This window comes from Tyto alba, unplaced genomic scaffold (assembly GCF_018691265.1).
Source record: "Tyto alba isolate M040663 unplaced genomic scaffold, T.alba_DEE_v4.0 Super-Scaffold_16, whole genome shotgun sequence".
Taxonomy (NCBI): Eukaryota; Metazoa; Chordata; class Aves; order Strigiformes; family Tytonidae; genus Tyto; species Tyto alba.
Window position 1 is genome coordinate 3892756 of NW_024881278.1, and position 19168 is coordinate 3911923.

Sequence of the window (19168 nt, forward strand, 5' to 3'; positions counted from 1 at the left end):
CTGCTTTACAGTTCACACGGACCCTTGGCTCATTCCATTTGCTCCCACTAGCTGTAGCTGACTTTTGTCGGTCCCACTTTCACACTCCTAACAGAATGTTTCCCTGCGATACTTGTAGAGGTCTCTCTGCAGGACACCCGTGTCCCTACAAGGCACACGAGTACCTCTGCTGTGGGAATCATGCCACTGATGGGTCTGAGGGGTCTGACTGGCACAGACCTGCCTTGGGACACAAACAAACAGAGCGAAAAGCCACTGGGATGAAACGAGGATTATTTATGGCAGGGGCTGTAATTATTTTCCAATCAAAGTTTTAGCTCAAAGAGCCAAGTTTCTTCCCACCACTTGTTCTTAGACATCTGTACTGGACAGCATACAAGTAGGGATTAACAAACGTCAGGCGAATGTGCAGTTTTGCAGCCAAGTGTGCTTAGCTGCGAGACCGGGAAAGCACTAATGTAATACGGAAGATAACGAACTTTGAAACTGGAAGCTGTTCTAATGGAGTTTAAGCAAGCTTAAATAACTTCAGTCTTAAAGAAAACTTTTTTTTACGACTCCTTTAAATCTCAAAACCAAATCTCAAGTTACAAGCTCTGACCAAAGGCAGTTTAGACTTATTTAAACCCAATCGCAAATTGCTCAGTTCCTGCCATTTGCCTGAGGGTTTCCAGGCAGGGTTTGACATCCACTGCAGCACACAGACGGCCCCATCCGACACAGACAGTGCCTTCCCACTGCCGATCGCCCTCCGCTCCTCCTCAGCTACTCAGCACCCTGCTGTCCTGTCCCCAGCAAAAACGCTTTTCCCGGCAGAGCTGACTAGAGGACACTTTCAACCCCTTGTGAAGAAACTGGCATCTCTGTCAACCGTGGTTACTCAGGATCTACACCTAATCCGTTTGCTTCGCAGCGGTCTCTTTTCTAAGCCCAAATGGTTTCGCTCGGTGCCACGAGGAGATACTGAATGAGCAACTTACATGCAGATGATATCAAATATATCAAACCTTTGCAACTAATTAAAGCCTAGCGGTTTTCTCCAATCAGTTATTTACAGGGTAAGGGATGCCATGGAAAAATCATCAAGCTGAATTCCAATAAAGCAGGGAATTTCAAATCATTTGTTCCAAGTAACTGCAGAAAAATATTTCTGCTTTGGCATTTTCACTTGAGCCTGTTGATTCCACGTGTGTAGCTTGAGGGTATTGCACTGCCATCAGATCTCTCTCTGGATGCACAGCCCCACGCTATTGATACAATATATACTTTATGAAATATTTGTAGATGAAGATTACTGCTCAGGAGGAAAGACTAGTATGACTCAGTTATTTAATAGTTTTAAATTTTCCGATGAAAAATTTTGAAATTCTTTCCAAACTGAGTGTTCATGACAGGGGTTGAACGCAGCATTTCCTATCTCTGTGGAAAGCAACATTTTACTTATTAGCTTTTGTACTAGTATTGCACTTGGAAGCCCTGCTCATGAAACAGGACTTTGCTCTTTTAGATACTGTGCCAACACTGGGGAAAAAAGGACTGTACTTTCCCAAATCTTTATCATCTTTGTACAAGTCAAAAGGTAACCTGTGGATATGAACGCATAAGGGGTGCAAGATAACAAACCGATTATGTAGGACATTGATAGGCAATATTAAGATCTCGGCACCACAAAAAGCGCCTCCAGAATAACTTCACGTTGTCCCAACAGTCTCCCAGCCGGGAGATGCCCCTTGGCACCCCCCTCTCCTCCTGTGAGCCCTGTCCCGCCGCAGGGATCTCAGCCTTCAAGCTGAAACAGTGTGGAGATGATTACAATCAACTAACTACGCTTCTCAGAGGAAAGACTACCGCAGCACTGAACCTCCCATCCGCCTGAAGCACGTGCTCAGGTAAGCGACGGGTCCGTGCTCTCCAGTGCGCTACTTTAATCCCCCACCGATGCAGCCTGAAAGCTCACCAGAGTGGCTTATGTATGGATTTTAAATAGTTTTGGAGGATTATGTGTGCCTGAGAGTACACAAAGCTGTCTCTGTCAATCTCTCTTCAAAATCACACAAAAAGTCATATGAAAGGGAAAAAAGGGGGGAAAGAAAAAAAAAAAAAAAAAAAGGCTTACACAGCTTTATTCAAAAACATCTCCAGCAGTTGCATGTAAAGCACAGCTTTACTGATACTCTGGTGTTCTCAGCTGGTCAAATATGACATATTTAATTGAGCAGTGTCTACCTTTTCATATTAAAATGTCAAGTTTTAAGATCGCATTTATAAAATGCCTTTGTGTTTCTTAAAATACAGAATTTCTAGTTACATACTTCGTACTGCGTAGTTTGACAAGAAAGTATACAAACAAAAAGAAGATGTATGCTTTATAAATACAACAAAGAAAAACAAAACCGAGCAGCACAGAAGGCTAACTGAAACCGTCAGTGAGCAGAAAAAAAAAAAAAAAAAAAAAAAAAAATTAAATCTTTTTGGCAATGATTCATTGTGAAAGCCTTGGACAAAACCCTGTGCTTTCTACCATACCCTGAATGTTGGTAAATAGTGACCCTGATGAACTCCCCAGACAGAGCTAAGTTATACAGTGTGTGACAAGCTTCTGAAAAGCTCCCCGTTCCCTAAGGATTAGAGGGTTGTAAATCAAATGATGTGCACCAGTTTGGGCCGTTCTGGTGGTGGTGCACGGGGATGCTGACGCTCTTGGAGGTGGCCTCAGCCTCAGGCGTGTGCAGCCAAGTGAGCGGCGCCTCGCAGCAGGCCTGGGAGCCCAGGTGCAAAACGCCTGTGCTCATCCGCTCGGCTAAGCCAGCCACCGCGTCTCAGACATGACTTGTGACCTGATGAAGCAGAAAGAAAACGGCTACCGTGCTGCTACTTGATGCCCCAGGCTTCGTTTGAGCTTTCAGGAAGTTTTGCTTTGCTTCCAGAATGGCGTGAATAACGTTGCCGACGGTGACATTTCGCCAGGTGATGGAGAAGTGAAGACCTGTTCTCCATGCACCCCGGGTAGCAGCACCGACAGCTTTGGAGATGAGACTCTTCCCCAAAGAAGTTAATTTTCAACAGATTAAAAAAAAAAAAAAAAAAAAAAAAAAAAAATCAACAAAAGCAACAACCAACCAACTAAACAAAAAACCCCAACAAACTCCCTCAGAAGCACCCTAGCCATACAGAGACTTGCCTTCATTCCTGAGTAAGCAGCAAGACTTCAGTGTGGGCAGTGGGGAGACCTTTTCTGAAAAAAGTCTGGGCTGGTGGGGAAAATTTGGAAGGGCAAAAGGTGCCCTCAGGAGCCTGTTCAGCCTGGTGAAGGGAGGCGATGCCGAGCTGCAGGGAAGCAGGGGGGGAACAGCAGAGCCAGGCTCATCCCCTCCCAGGAGCATCCAAGGCAAAACTCCCTCCGCGGCTCCCACCCTCTGTGCAGCATTGCAAATACGCACGGTTCCCTGTCTTTTACAGCTGCAACTGCACGAACACTGGTCAAATATCATCCGCAGAAATGAAATCTTAACCCTCCTTAATAAAGTAAAACTCAATCTAGAGAAAATGTTCATGTAATTTAATCATTATTATGAAAAAAAAAAAAAAAAAAAAAAAAAGCAGTCATGTAGAAGAACAAACAAACCGGGGGGGATGTTTGAGGATGTCACTGTTATCCCTAAGGTGAGTGGGAAGAAGGTGAGCTGCATGCATACTCCATTTTTATTTCTTTTTGGCAGAAATAGAACATTGCTTAGGTATAATTTACATTAGAGTTTCTAATTTAGCACCAAGGTTGTTGAAGGGAAAGCAACGTGCATTTATCAGCAGATAAAAATAACAGCAATAGCAGCATTTGAGACAGGCAGAGCGACAGAAGTCAATGCTGCAAAGGGCAAGCTTGTTACCCTCCTGTGTGATCCATATAGGCAGCTGACTTTTCCAGGGAATTTATCAAGCGAACTAAAAAGGCGGGGCGGGGGCAGGGAATATATTAAAAAAATAGAGATATCTATCTGCCATTTCCCACATGCAGTCTAATCAGGGTGGTTATTAAACACAACATAATTGTCCCAGCACAGACTTTATCATAAAGAAATTAAGAACTGTTCAGCTTTCAAATACTTCAGAAGTGACAGAGGACTCTTTTGTTCTGTTGACAAATGAAAAACAAACAACCTGACCACAAAAATCACAGGCTGCCAGCAAATATGTAAGCTCAGATACCGTAAGGAAATCAAGGGATTGAATTAGGTTTATTCTGACAGGCTTTTGTCAGTGGACTCATAAATTAGAAGTTAGAGCCTTATTCAGAGGCAAATCAGTCAGGCTTTATCTGTGATTTATTTATTTCTGTATGTGTGCTTTGAGTGGGTTCATGAAAAGTTCTTCACCCGCATTTGTAAATTCAGGCAGTAAGTTAAAAAATGAAGCAAGAAATAAGAGATTATTAACAACACAACAGACAGCAGTCTTACTTTCTGCTTCTCTGCATAAATTTTACCCAAATGTCAGTAAAATCCTACTGATTCTAAGTCAGCGCAATGGAGTACAGAAGCAGAAGACAGCAGTCTTTATAGCTCTGACAGTTCAAATAGACTTGCACATCCTCATTTCCCTGAAAGTCACCAAATTTTCAGTTAAATAATTATTTAGACTTCCCTTTTAATTTTCTTTTTAGCTTTCAAGCCTGTCTAGTTCATGAGATGTTGATTTTTCTCTACAGATGTGTTAGAAACCACTAAACCCTCTGCAGTGAGGAAGAAGTGTGTAGTTTTTAAACTACAGCAAGATACTGCTTAAATCATCTCACTCTACTTGAGCATTTCAAGTAAACGCACTAAATAGAGAGAGGCTGGTGATGATAGCAGTAGTAGCTGAGGTCCTGGCAAATTTCTGACATTAAAAAAAATGCTTAATTATTTAACGAGAAAGCTCTACAGAGCAAAAGTAAGAAAATTTGGAGCAGTGGAGCTGAAAGTGTGTTTAAAATTGGGGCCTACGCTCTATAAACATTTTGGCATTAAAGTGATACCATCATTCACAATTTCATCTCTCCTACAGGTTCCATAGCATATGTCATTTAAAGAAATTCATTTCCTGCTGAATGATTTATGGTATCTTTGAGGGAAAACAGACTGATCAAGTGCATCCGAAGTTTTCAATAAGAACATTTGCCATGGGGTTATTTCCTTATTCCTGCCAACTCCTCCCGATATTTCTTCTTGCTACTAAAAACACTTCCACAGTTGCATTAAGATTTTAGTTTCCATAGAAACTGTTATTGGCTAAAGTAAATACAAGATGGTAAAAAGTGTGACTTTCCTAGTCCTGCGAGCCGGCTTGCAGCTGCCCAATTTTTACCACCTAACCTTTCACCAGTATTTACTGCTGCGTGACACTTTTAGCTGTGTCTCCCTTTTAATAACACAGACACTCTTTTGAGTGGCAGTTCCATGCTTCACAGAAGGTATGTGAATATTCAGAGCTATTTCTATGCCTCATTGTACAAAAGTATATGTTTCTCTTCACTGCTCACTGTATTATTTTATTGTGCAGACTTCTTCGCTAAACTTTACAAGGGAGAGGGTGTCTCTTTGTTAGTCTGCACGTCAAAACAAAGCTCCAGAGTGTGCTACCAGGTAATGTGTGAATAAAAGGAAATAAATAATTGCTTCATCGCAACAAATGATTTTTACGTTCCTTCAGCGTTTCAAACTACAAACAACGTGAGCCCTGAGCATCCTGACGCTGCACCCTTGCTGACACTGGCAGCAGCTCTGAGTCCCTGAAAGCAGTGAGAAAAGGCATGCCACGCTTCAAAAAAGCTGTGCTGAATTTATGGGCAGTCACGTCTTCCAGAGGAAGAAAAAAAATGAACTGCATATTAGTCTCCTCAAAATTTCTCTCACTCCCTTCCTAAATGATTTTAATGCTTACTACAAAGGCAAAGTCCTGGTAATCATCTTACAATTCCCTCACTTCTGTATAAATTTCAATGTATTTTGAATTCAGGCACTTTTTCCTAACATACACAATTAATACACTTTTTATTGTTCTCTTCAGAACATTACTTTCATTCTTATTCTCATTTAGAGATCTGCTGCAGTGGTCTGTGCTGCCTGAGACCTGCCCTTATTCTAAAGAATAAAGCATTTGCATGCATACTGCATTGAGATGGGAAACTGTTATCGTTTCTGAAAATAACAGCTGAAGACAGGAGGACTCATCCCTGACAATGTGGAAAAAGAAGGGGATGCTGAAGCTTCTCAGTAACACAGAGGTCATCTGAGCATACTACTTACTGATTTGGGGTCGGAGGGCAACATTCCCATCCCCCAATCATCAAGTGTTTTGGTACCCACTAAAAATCTCCCCTGTACAGTATCCGAAACTACGTTCCTGTGAAAGACATACAGGATTATTTTCAGATGCCTGAACACTCTGACTGATCTGACCTTTAATCTTGGTGCCCTGCTTCCTTTGCTGTAAAACCATTCTGACTCTGCCCTGGACCCCCAGGGTCTACCTAACCCCCTAAATCTGCAAATTCCCTTTAGGCACGCAAAGCAGGACAGAGACTTCTGCAAGTCTCCTGAATCTGTCTCATCTTCCCAGCCTTGAGCACCATTTGGAAGAAATGGTGGACACGCCCACAGATGAAAAAAAAGTTTTGAGTTTCGTAGAATAATAAACACAAAGCCACTCTTAGACCCAGAGGAGCCCAGGTGAGGTCTAGGCTTCATACCATCCAGCACTTCTCAGTGCTGGTAACAGCACTGCCCAGGTGCAGCCACAAATTTATTACAATACCCCGAAGAGAGCTCAGATAATAATTACCATCAGCTGATAAGACCAGGAGCTTGGCTCTAGGACCATGGTCTCCACTTGGGCTACTCTACATAGTCTCATCGAGGTCTTCTGGGTAACTATTCCCAAGGTCTGCTCAGGAAGGTCTTTCTTTTGCAGATGCCTTTCTGAGCTACCCCCATACATTGCTGTCATGGCCAGGAACAGTGTTAGTGCTCTTGCTCTTAAGTCTCTGGGGAACGGGAAGAACAGGAGAGAGGTTTCAAGACACTCTAAACAATAATCACAAACCAGCAGCTTGGAGAAGGAGAAGTGGTTTTGCACTCAAAAGTGCCAAGCAGAGCTGGCCACCTGCATAGCTGCAACCCAGTGCTAACACACTACCTTCAAGGAGATCCCAGCTCATTCCTCACGCTACCTTAACGTGACGACTGCAGGATGAGAGCTGCACTTCTGGGCCTTCAAGGAAACTTTTGAGGCTAAACGTAATAGGAAATGGAGAAAGGAACCAGACCTCCTGCATGAGAAACCCAGAGAGAAAAAGTTCTGAGCTTATGAACGGCGGACGGCAGCATATGTATCCCATTTTTGGAGTCTATTGTTGCTCTTTTTTACACATGCTGTGGCTTAATGAGTAATACAAAACAGGAGCATGCCTAATACTACCTTTCTCTAGAGCACAGACTATGCCCACTTAGCCAAAAGATTATACAAGACAATCCATAGCTTGGACTTAATTCCTGGAGCAAAATGTTAGCACATTTTCAGCAAATTTATCAACACTGTGAAATAGGATAAAACAAAAAGAGTACAATGCCTTCTAAATGCAAACAAAGCATTTGGCTGTTTATGCTTCATCGATGAAAACTTCTCCAGAATCCAGAATGAAAAAGCCCTTTTTTTTTTTTTTTTTTTTTTTTTTTTTTTGCTTGTTCTTATCATAATGACTAGAAGATGCAACAACAAACATGCAAGAAAAATCACAAAATACGTATGTCTGGACTTACGGAAAAATATTGTGAAAGCTGAATGTCAACCAACAAGGCTGAAAGAGAAACTAACTGAAAACCCCTTTGTGTTTCTCTTTTTCAGAAATTAAGAATACTGATGGTTGTGCAGAAGGTACACCAAGTGCAGCATGAGAACAGACTCTGTTTCTAGCCATCAAAAAGACCAAGAGCTTGGCAGATTAATTAAGCTACCAAAGAAACGTCCCCACTGGTGGATATGTCAGCATATGGGGAAAAAGTGTGTATTCCAGATGGTGATGGGGAAGAGGTTTTTGGTAGCTGTGACTACTTACAGTCCTCTCATCATTACTTGCTGATGGTCTTCTGTAGCAGCACACCTAATAGGTTCCAGTAACTTACTATGGGTGTCATTAATGATACATAAGTTTAGTTTATTATAAAAATAAAAATTAATTACATTTTTTTATTTAATAGAAAAGTCAAGACTTATTAAAGATTACATTTATTTCTATCAAAAGATAGCAGTAGATCAGAAATACACTAAATGAGGTTTAAAGATTCCCATTAACTTCTTAAGTTTTTAATGACAACCCACAGATGAAATCCACACTTAGAATTCTGAAAACAGATTTTAAAATATGCATAAACTGTTAGAAGTCTCCTAATGCAGTATAAAAACTGTCCAAGACTATGGGCAGAGGGAGGCGTGGCGGGGGAACAAAGAGAAAAATCACCTAAATCTCTTGTTACAGTGGAAGATGTGTCAACGCACAGCAGCATGTTGTCCTTTCTGCCTGGCCAGGCTACAACAGGAGGCAAGTTCCCAAGTCAATGATGATCCCACCAGATAATAAGAGATTAACTGCTGGGATAGCTAATAAAGCTGTGTTATTAAGTGGTACCACAGCAGTACGAAGTATTTGTTGCTGAGGCACCTAAACTCCATCCTGTGGCAGCAGCTTATAGCGTAGGCTGTATTCCACCTGGGGCAGAGAGGCTCTGCGGGTACCAGTAAACCACACCAGAGCCATTCTGCTGGCTACAGCTCAGACTCATCATCACAACATGATCATCACATGCATCACGCTTTTACTGTGCCACAAGCAGATCGTGAATGACTTCTTTGCACACTACTAGCTCGTTTTCCTGCACGGGAACTACCCTTAACCATAGCTCATTATTTATGCTCACCAGAGAGCAAGGGTTGCTCCCACCTGGCAGTAGAACTGTGGAAAATAGCCTCGGAAAAGCTGGGAACTTTGGCAAGTATCAGGCATACGTGGTGCTGCTCTCTTAAGCCAACATAGCAGGGTTTTTACTAGAAACCTCCATGCAATCACAAGCTGTTACTGCTTAACTTAGAGCCAAGCCTTCCTGCTGCAAGATGGCTTTTAGATCTTCCGTGGATGTGACACAAACGGGGCTTCTCTAATGCTCGCTCACCTGCAGCCAACGCTCCTTTGCTCAGCCCCACAACGTGGATCAAAGCAAAGTCAACATGACTGGCCCCAAAATGAGCGTTTTGTTTCACATCGTTTGCAAGATCCCATCAACAGCCAGCCCAGGTGCTGTTTTCATTCTGCCCACACACAAATCAATGACAAAAAGCAAACTCACTCACACAGGTGGTGCATTTCACCACCCTAAAAGTCAGGATTTTCTCATACCCTTCATTTAATGTCACTGCTGTCAAATCCGTAACGCGTTGGAACAAAACCAGCCTTTATGTAACCTAATAAATAAAAGTCACCGAGGCAATAGCTATGCATAAATTTTAGCTAAAAACATTTTGTTAGAAGAACACGAATGTCCTCTGTAAAGCGGGTAGCATTTTAAAATAATGTTCTAGCCATTGTTAATACTTTATTGCTATTCATCATAGAACCATTAATCATGGTGAACTCATTTGGTATTAATGTGGATGTCATAAAGTACTTCTGCTGCATTTCAATTATAACTCAGCCTTTAAAACGCTGCCAGCACTACATGGAAAGCTTTGAAAACCAAATTTGAATAGTCTGTTCAGAGATAACTACAATCGCATTCTGGCACGGAGAAACAACCTCTTCCATTCCCAACGCCTACCCTGAAAGGGCTGAGGAGCCCGGGGGGGCCGTGCCCTGACCCAGGGCTGGGTGCAAGGAAGAAGAGGGAGCCCAGCGGGAGGCCCCGGGGCAGCCACAGCCATCCAGACCAGCAGTTTCCCCTTGGGCTGCTTCAGCCCCACCGGTTAACCATGGCTAAGCTGCAGCAAGGCCAACCTTTCAAGGCCCCGAAGGAGATTTCCTTTTTTCCTATCACTTCTGTGATTCCCCGAGGCACTATCTCGCTTCCAGAGTTGAGTGCTTTTGTTTTTTTCTCTGCTATGTAGTATCTGTCCAAACAAAAACACCAGAGGCAACATATATCTACAACCTACTGTCTTTAGAGACAGCAAAGGAGTATGCAACACATCAGAGTGGACCTAAGGGAGCTGCTATCCTGACCTCTCTGATGACAGTTGGAAAAAAAAATCCTTTCTGGCCTCAAGAGGCACTGAAAGAGGAAAACAGGCAGCACAAAATGCAACACGGACCTAAACAACTGTCAGCTCCTTGCCATCAGGGAAGCCAAGAACTTGTGTAAGTTTACCTTGACAAACCAGGATTTTTGTTCCCTCGCTGCCAGCAGAGCTTCCAGCAGCATTTTACATACAGAATCAAATCTCAACGACTCAACAATCATAATGCTTCCTATCAGAAACAGCGGTAAATGGAGAAAAGACAAAATACTTCTTACTAGCTAAGGGAACTTTAAAAATGATTATTTTTTGAAAATTCTTGCATATAATTCCCATTCTATTCTATCTAGGTCATCAATGTAACATGTACGCACACAGCAAAAATTCCTACCTTGGGAGCTCTGGCATGTTTTCCGCATCTGGCATCTTTGACAAGGCTGATATCTAGCAGCTCAGTCTCCTGGAAGGAAAAATTGCAACACAGATAATTATTACATTAGTCAAAAAAGCCTTGTTGTGTTAACAGTGCCCCACTTCCCACATCTGTCAGGGGTTTGCCTGTTTGCAATGATGCCAGTCGACTCTGAGAACAGTTTCAAGGAGTGCTCGGCTGCACTTAAGGTATTCTAACAGCAATATGAAGACCTTAGACACGTAACTCGGTCTCCTTAAAAATGCACAGGTCTCTTTTGACATATAGAAGCCATGTAAGTCAAGCTTATTTCCTGGATCACTAAATAGCAGCTGCTGTGGTTTTGTTTTTTGTTTTGTTTTGTTTTTTTTTTCTCCTTTTTAATACAATTTTAGCATTTTGATTCTAGTCACAGTGTGAAAAAGGCGATGTTACAAGCAGAACACCCTGCCTCTGCAACAGAAAACCTACTTTATTATTGCCAGAACTCTTTGAAAAGTGCACATAAACCCCAAGAAGTGTTATATCTACAATGGTAACAGTTTTAGTGACTATTGCTCAATAAAAACCACATACTTTTGATAAGCATATCACAGTTCATACGTTACTCTCAAGTTGTGGGTTATACAACATGTGCTGTACTTGGAACAAAACTGGCACGTGATGACAGCTTCTGCCGGGCAAATTCTTGTCCTCCCCTACACATGTGTAACATGAAGAGTCTCCTGTCACTGATAACCTTGTGGTTATCCCTGCCAGTGCCTGGCAGCACGGGAAGGATGGTGTGCCTGCCAGCGCCAGCCCAGCAGGATGCTCCCACCCCTCCAGGATCAGCACGGAGCATTCATCTCTCCAAACACGCAGCAAATTATAGCCTTCAGCCAACATAATTTGCATAGAATAGAATCACAGAATCACAGAATGGTTTGGGACCTTAAAGATCATCCGGTCCCCTGCCCCGGGCAGGGCCCCCTTCCCCCAGCCCAGGGGGCTCCCAGCCCCGTCCAACCTGGCCTTGAACCCTTCCAGGGAGGGGGCACCCACAGCTGCTCTGGGCACCCTGGGCCAGCGCCTCACCCCCCGCACAGGGAAGAATTTCATCCTTGTATCTAATCTGAATCTACCCTCTTTCAGTTTAAAAGAGTTACCCTCATCTTATCACTATACTCGTTGATAGAGAGCCCTTCCCCACCTCTCCTGTCCCCCCTTTAAGCCCTGGGAGGCCGCTCGAAGGGCTCCCCGGAGCCTTCTCTTCTCCAGGCTGAACCCCCCCAACTCTCTCAGCCCGGCCCCCCAGGGGAGCTGCTCCAGCCCCCCCAGCATCTTCGTGGCCTCCTCTGGCCCCGCTCGAGCAGCTCCGGGTCCTTCTGCTGGTGGGGGCCCCCGAGCTGGCCCCAGCACTGCAGGGGGGTCTCCCCAGAGCAGAGCAGAGGGGGGGAATGCCCTCCCTGGCCCTGCTGCCCCCCCTGCTCTGGCTGCAGCCCAGGTTACCGATTTTCCCCAGTCTCACCCTGGAGACCAGAGCAGTGCGATTCCCAGCTGCCGGCACCCGTGCAAGCACACACATCCACACTGCATTACGCCTGCTTTGCCAGGAGCAACACCAACTGTCCTGCGAGACACAGCAAGCACATCTGACCTGATTTAGCATTACTTGACAATCTTAAAGCACATCTTAATACTGTCTGCCTCATTTACACTAGCATTTGGACTAATGGCCCATGTTAGTGTGGCTCAATTGCATACTAAATATAGTCTAAATGTACTTCAGCAGGAGCGTGACCACACTGCAATTAGAGCTATACCAGTTCAATGCATTTCAGCCTTCCAGTAGTAATTGCAAATTCTGTGTGAAGAATTTGAAATCTCTGTGCTGGACAAAGCCAATACGTTGTTTTGTTTTTTTTTTTTTTTTTTTTTGTTTTGTTTTGTTTTTTTTAATTCCAAGTGGAAAATAAAAAAAATTCTTTTCTCATGGACATGTTATTTTGCCATGGGTTACTTTGTATCCTTATTTCTTTTCCATTTTAAGGGACCCACTACTGCACAGCTCTTGTAAACCTTTCCTGTCTACTAAGACATAGGCTCTACCATCGAATTTTCATGTGACCATACATTCGTAACATTCCCCTCTGTCCCTCGTTATCAATCCCATTTCTCTTCTGTTACAGTACCTGCTGAACTTACATGAGCAAGTTTTCCCTCTTCATCTAGCCCCTTTAGAGGAAACTTGCACTTTTGAGATCGCTAGTTTCTGCTCTTACTTGCCTGAAAGAGGAAGGTATTAAAACGTACAGGTATTAGAAAGAAGTATTCTTTCTAATATTCTTTGCAGGGGTGTAAAAGGTGGTATTTTGCAAACCTCCTTAGTAAATAACCCAAGCTACACCAATACACAAGGCATAGGGACACAAGCACTCTTCCGACAGCGCTGCCGCCTCTCACATGGGTGCCTGATCATAACTATAATGATAAGGACATATATCACAGCTTGGCTACAGCTGTCCCTGTTCCAGCTCCGGAGCACCTGGGCGTCTGTGAACCCAACACTCAGTTCCAGTTTGAAGCTGATCTTGCTTCCAGCTCTAAACTACATTGATCCTTACCCTGCCCAACGCGAGCACAACTGATGCCAGAAGTTAGGACAAAGCTCAATTCTCTGAGTGTCAAAAAAGCCCTTAATTCACCAAAGTCTGGGTAATCTCTCACTATTTAATGAGACGACTGTGTAAGGAATATATAAAACTTGCACAGATCAGCAAGCACTAGCTTTCCATCTTCCAGTGTGACTGTTCTCCAGGCCTGGATGGGGCCAGCTCCACATCAAAGGGAAATGATTGCAATGGTGAAAAAGCAATGCTGATTTTTACCAGCCACAATTCTGTCCCTGAGTTTTACGATAATATTCCCACATTCATAGCATTCTTCCCTCAGTGGAATTTATGACTCGAGTCCCAGTGCTGTTGGTGTAGTGCAAATATGTCTCCATGTATTTTACTAATTCTGAAATCTAGTCCATGTCACATTTGCATCTCAAAATGCAGCATGATACTCCTAGTGCTGGTGCAGATGTTACAACTTATTTGTCCATTAAACCAGAACTTGTTCCCTCTGCCTCTTCTTTTAAAGAAGTGGTGGGAGAAGGGAATGACTCTGTTACTCTCTCAAGTTGTTCCTGTGAAACATGACAGTGCCAATTACATCACGGTACCACCTTGGATATACCAGCAGTGGAAGGCAAACTTGCTGCTCAGCACAGGGGGGGGGGGGGGGGGCGGGGCGGAAATTATATATATATAAAATCAGCGAGAAACGAGCCAAAGAAACACTATGAAATAGGTATGTGTGCAGGTATGGCAGCAGGTGCAACTTTAAATAAAATGGGAAAATAGCACACTGGAGGGCTTACCTTTGAGTTAACACATGCAGACATTTAGATACTGGCAGAAGTGAAAGTAATGAAATACAGCAGAGCTATATTCTGGTTTATCACACTCAGAGCAAGAACTAAAGCAGGAACAGAAGAGTTGTGACATAATTATGGGGAGAAGGAGACCAGACAACACTGCACAAAATGCAAGAAATTGAAAAGAAAACGGGGGCCAAGAGCTAGCATATTCCAGGCTCATCAAACAAAGGGAAGCCAAGGCAGGGCAGAGACGTGCTGAAAGTCCATCAGCAGAAATTGCCCAGAGCAAACGTGCAGAGCAGAGCATGGAGACGACAGCACTTCACATTTACAGACGAGGCACCCATCAAGGGAGGACGTGCCCAGGTTTGCTGTTATCGGACAAGAATGTGGCCTTCAGGGTGAGGGGACAGGGGTTATATGTACCACAACAAATAATCCTCACACCCCAAAGCGGTCTCTGGCCCACTGTGCAATGTTCTACAGAAGCTATGGGCACATGCAGAGCACGTTGTAAAAATAAGATCTTGCCAACTGAAAGGACTGACAACTAAAAATAAAGGCTTTAACAGCAAACACATGAGAGAAATGAAAGATGCTGAAGAAAAATGGATCTCAAACAAAGATGTTGAGCCACACACAGAGTGAATTTCAGAAATTTTTTTTTGGTTGGATCGGTCTGGCATTTTAGCTTTAAAAAACAAACAACAAACAGAATTAATAATTTTTTCACTTACGAAAGTGCAACTAGACCTCCCATAACACAGACATTAAAAGATCCTTTTAAATGGAGTAACACACATGAGAAAGAGACACCAAAAAGGAAAAGGCAACAACCAGCACCCCTAGGGACAGTACGAAGAACCTGAACGACCCTGCTTGGGTCTGCATCCTCCTGGATGGAGGAGGAGGAGGACGTATAGTGTTGTTTTGGAGTTTTGATGACTACTGTCAAACCACCTGCACACCATCAAGCTGCTTGCAGAAAATACAATAGCCTGAGGGCCCAAGACCTAGTAAGGACAGTCCAAGAAGAACAGGAGAATAGTGGAGTTTTGTGGGGCTCCTTTGTCAAGACCAGCTGAAATGGCTGTAGGAAAGACTGACTCCCTGACTATCCATTGTAGGCCCTGTTGCACTGCTACCTCTCTGACATAGAAAGCGGGTTTTATAATCCTATCCCTATACTCCTTTTTATCCCTGTTTGATAAGACCATTTGATTTGGGGGGATTCCTTCCTAGGCAGCTATTACAAAAGTCACAGGAAAATAAAGACCAAAGTCTCAGCCACCATCAGGTATCAGAAAGGAATGGTCCAGCTTCCATAAGTACATTTGAAATGTATGCTCAGGTCTGCAAAGCAATAGCCCAATAGGTGCTGTAGCCTATGCTCTAAATTAAGCACGAGAGCAGGATATGCATCCATGTAAGTGCCTCTGCAGGCAGCATTCAGTGGGGCTCAGATAAATCAGAATTCATAATGTGCCATTTCTTAGAAGTTCTTTGGTTCAAAAATACCAAAGTTCCTGGAATTCCCTGACCGCTGGGCACTTGCTTTCATCTTTCAAGCAACTAATTAAGAGGACAGAGAGCAACTTCCTCCCAAATGAGAGAAAAGACATTTTCCTATGTCCCCTATTGCAAAATGTGGGCAGACTTTTGTAAAGGGAAAATACACTTCGGTACTGGACAGAAAAATGCCCCATTTCCTGTGCAGCAGAACCGCCCAAGCCATCCTCTGCTCTGTTGACTTAAGTCAACAGGAGTTTTGCTACTGACTTCCTCTGCAGGCTTGGATGCCGCACTAGGCATGAAAGCCATAGCAACTAGAAAAAGAAAAAAAGAAACAAAACAGAACAAACCCAAACCAAAGCCAAAGACCTCTGCGAGTCCAACTTTTCCCTGTTTGGAGACCTCCAGTCATTGCTGTTGGGACTTATTAATCTTGCAATGGAGCAAGATCTCTTAATGCAAGTGGTAGATCCCTCCAGTAATGTACAATACAGAAATTCCAGACAAGTGAACTATTAATCCTACCATGTTTGTTTTCAATTAGCAGCTGAGACTGAGATGCATTCATATAGGGCTAGATTGTGCAATCTCACTTTTATGGGTGAGCACACACTCACAAAAGCAATAGATTGTGCAACCCTCAGTGACTGCTTGAGCACTTATAATTAGGCCCGTCTGAATTTAATACAGTAACACCAATTTATACCAGCTGAGAATCTGGCTCACTCCTATTTTAAACTGCCCAAAATGATGCCAAGTGAATCACTGTGTCTTGGGAACTTGCTCGTGACGTAACCCCAGCTACAAAGCAGGATTCCTCATCGATCCCGCCGGAGAGCTCTGCTGAAGAGACATCGGCAGCACGGCGGGCTGAGCACGGGATCAACTGTCCTACAGAATTTCACAAAAACTATGTCAAGGAGACATTGCAAAAGCGGGTGTGCATTACAACAGCTGCATGGCTTCGGTGGTGCAGATATCTCATTACTTATATGCCTAACAAAAATAATTCCCCACTGCTCCGAGTACTGGCTGTGGCCGAGTAGTTCTGTATTGCTCTGACCTATGTTTGTTCAACCTCCCTTTCCACCCCCCTTCTGGGCGGCTGTTCTGTTTTTCCCACTGTATGAAGTGTCACTGCATGCTGCCAGCAATGATGGAGTGCCGTTCTCACGGTCATGTTGCTGTAGCCATTGCCGTTTAGGGATATGGTTTAACTGATGCACAGCTAATTAAACTCTAAAAACTCATTTTCTACATAGTTTTGAAATCTGCTGCTTCTAGTTTCAAATCTGAAAAGGAAACTGTGTGCCTGAAAGCTTATCTAATTCTTATAAATATCACCAGTCCATCTAATAGAAGATACAACACTGCCCTCAGACTTTGTCTGATGCAGTGCTGGCAAAATCAACTTTGAAAAACTAAGCCACTTTTGTAAACAAGCAGCATTTAGTGCTACTGGATGGCAACATCTGGTGAAAGTTTTCCAAGGGAAAAAGCCATTTTGCCAAAACAAACTTCAAACAGAGACTTAAGCAACATGTTCTATTGGAAATGGTTAATCATAATGAAATGCTTCTTCAACACAGAAAGATTTCATTTTAACATTTTCTGAACATGAAAGCATTGAATATTTCTCGAAGCAAAAAATGTATGCAGCTCTACGTTACCTTTATTTTTATTCTGCATTTAAAAACTGTTATTTAAAATAAAAATACAAGTGACTAATTTCCTTACAACATGTTAGAAAGAAAATACGAAGATCAACATTTGAGTCCGATCAGGAACAATTACAAGTTATGCTAAAGAAGCATCTGGCCCTATAGATTCAGAATAAATACGTATGCAAACTCAGCTATTTACAACCATTTATAGAATACACCTCATTCAGGTTTTAGAGATTTTGACAGTGTGCTGATCAATCAGCCACACTCAGATTAACCCCAGGACTGGAATTTTCTGCAGTGAGAGCGAACATTCAGCGCTAATTTAGACAAGGTGCTGTCACAGCTAGGCGACGTCGTATATAATCCCCCTGTTAAAAACATATCTATTTTTCCTCGTTATCATTAAGAATAAATTGAATGAAACATAGCAATTTGTCTCCTCGTCCCCAAGGAAAACTGCGGAGGACTGGTGAAGTTGATTTAACAGAAACCTGCATCGGCGGCTACAAGAAGAAATAGCAAGGCTGTCAATGACATTAATTGGAGCTGAGCTAAGGTAGCGCTGTGTTTGCCTGAAAGTCCCATTATATAATTCATAAGCTTCATCCCACTAGAGAGAGCCAGTCCCTGAAGAAACCGTCTCCATGCTTCCTCCTGGCAGCACACAATTCAATTATCAGCCATCAAAAGCATCGGCTGTGTCAATAAGCGAGCAGCACAGTAGCACGTACAGCCTGGAGTCAATGGCAAATCTCTCCCTGACAACAGCAAAGTCTTTTTCTGTATACAGTTGTTCTTCACAAGTTCAAAATATTTTATTACCTTCCCACCTACTCTTTTCAGCAAGCCATTAAAAATGATTATACGAATGCTAGAACTTGCCAACCTGCCCGCAGCAACCAGACCTCTTCGAGCTCCTTGCAGGTGATGCTGTCCTCACAGACGCATGGAGCAGCATCGCAAGGCATTCAAAGAATGGAACAAATGCTCAGGTTAAACTGTGTACGTCTAGATTAACCATTGGCTTCCCAAAGAGTTATTAAAATTTTGTATGTGTGTTTAAACTTGGTCAAAGTGACTCCTGAATTCTCTGCCTTCTAAACATCTACTACAAAATCCAAAGCCCGAAACAAATTCAGCACCCTGGCATCCCAAAATGAAAAAAATAGCAAGAGGCACAGCTGTTCCTGAGGGGCAGAGAGACAGAAAACACTTTGCTGCCCCCACTACTTCACTCAAAAATCACTTTTTTCAAATTCTTCCTTTCTGGCCAATACAGGCTGGCAGAAGAATCACCACAGCCCCATCCACTTCAGGTCCATTCAGAGCAAGAGGGTGAGCACATTTCAGCATACACACAGGGGAAGTTCCTGGACCTTTCTCTCTTGGGAATGATTTTAATCGGGGAGCTCCTTGTCATCATCAGCACTACATCTCCCCAGGGAGTTGGTGGAGGTGCTCTGCCATGTCTTCTGCTACCTACAGTGCTAAGAGGCATCCCCTGAGGCAGGGAGTGATGGAGATGGAAGGAAGAGCGTAGATGTGCTCCCCTGACACAGCGCAGCAGCTTGACCAGCAGGAAGGGCTGGTTTTAACCATTGCTTTGACTGCATGAGCACCTTAGGTCTGGAGTAGCATTTCTGACCAAATAGTCCAGGCAGACACTCACCCTCTTTCCAACTCATGGGATTCAGCCCTGATTCAGGCAAGTGCATGGTTAAGATTAGTTCTCTCTCTGTCTGATTCAGAGTACAGCTTTGGCCCCCACCATCCCACCTGCCCAGTGAATTTCCAGCCAGCCCTCTCTGGAGAAGCACCCTTGCTTGCTTCCTCAGCTTCTGCTTTCTGCAAGTAAATAAATACGGTTCATTAGGCAAGGATGAGAGTGATGCACTTGGGACCCCGTTA

General features: G+C 43.4%; 1 protein-coding gene across 2 annotated transcripts in view; it reads right to left on the reverse strand.

Annotated features, from left to right (window-relative positions):
* The window catches only part of PLCB1 (phospholipase C beta 1), a 408321-nt gene that overhangs the window by 285160 nt on the left and 103993 nt on the right, over positions 1-19168 (reverse strand). For both annotated transcript variants that reach the window (XM_042789375.1, XM_042789376.1), the window contains exon 3: positions 10652-10720. In XM_042789375.1, coding sequence (XP_042645309.1) covers positions 10652-10720 — 69 coding nt within the window. The remainder of the gene's footprint in view (positions 1-10651; positions 10721-19168) is intronic.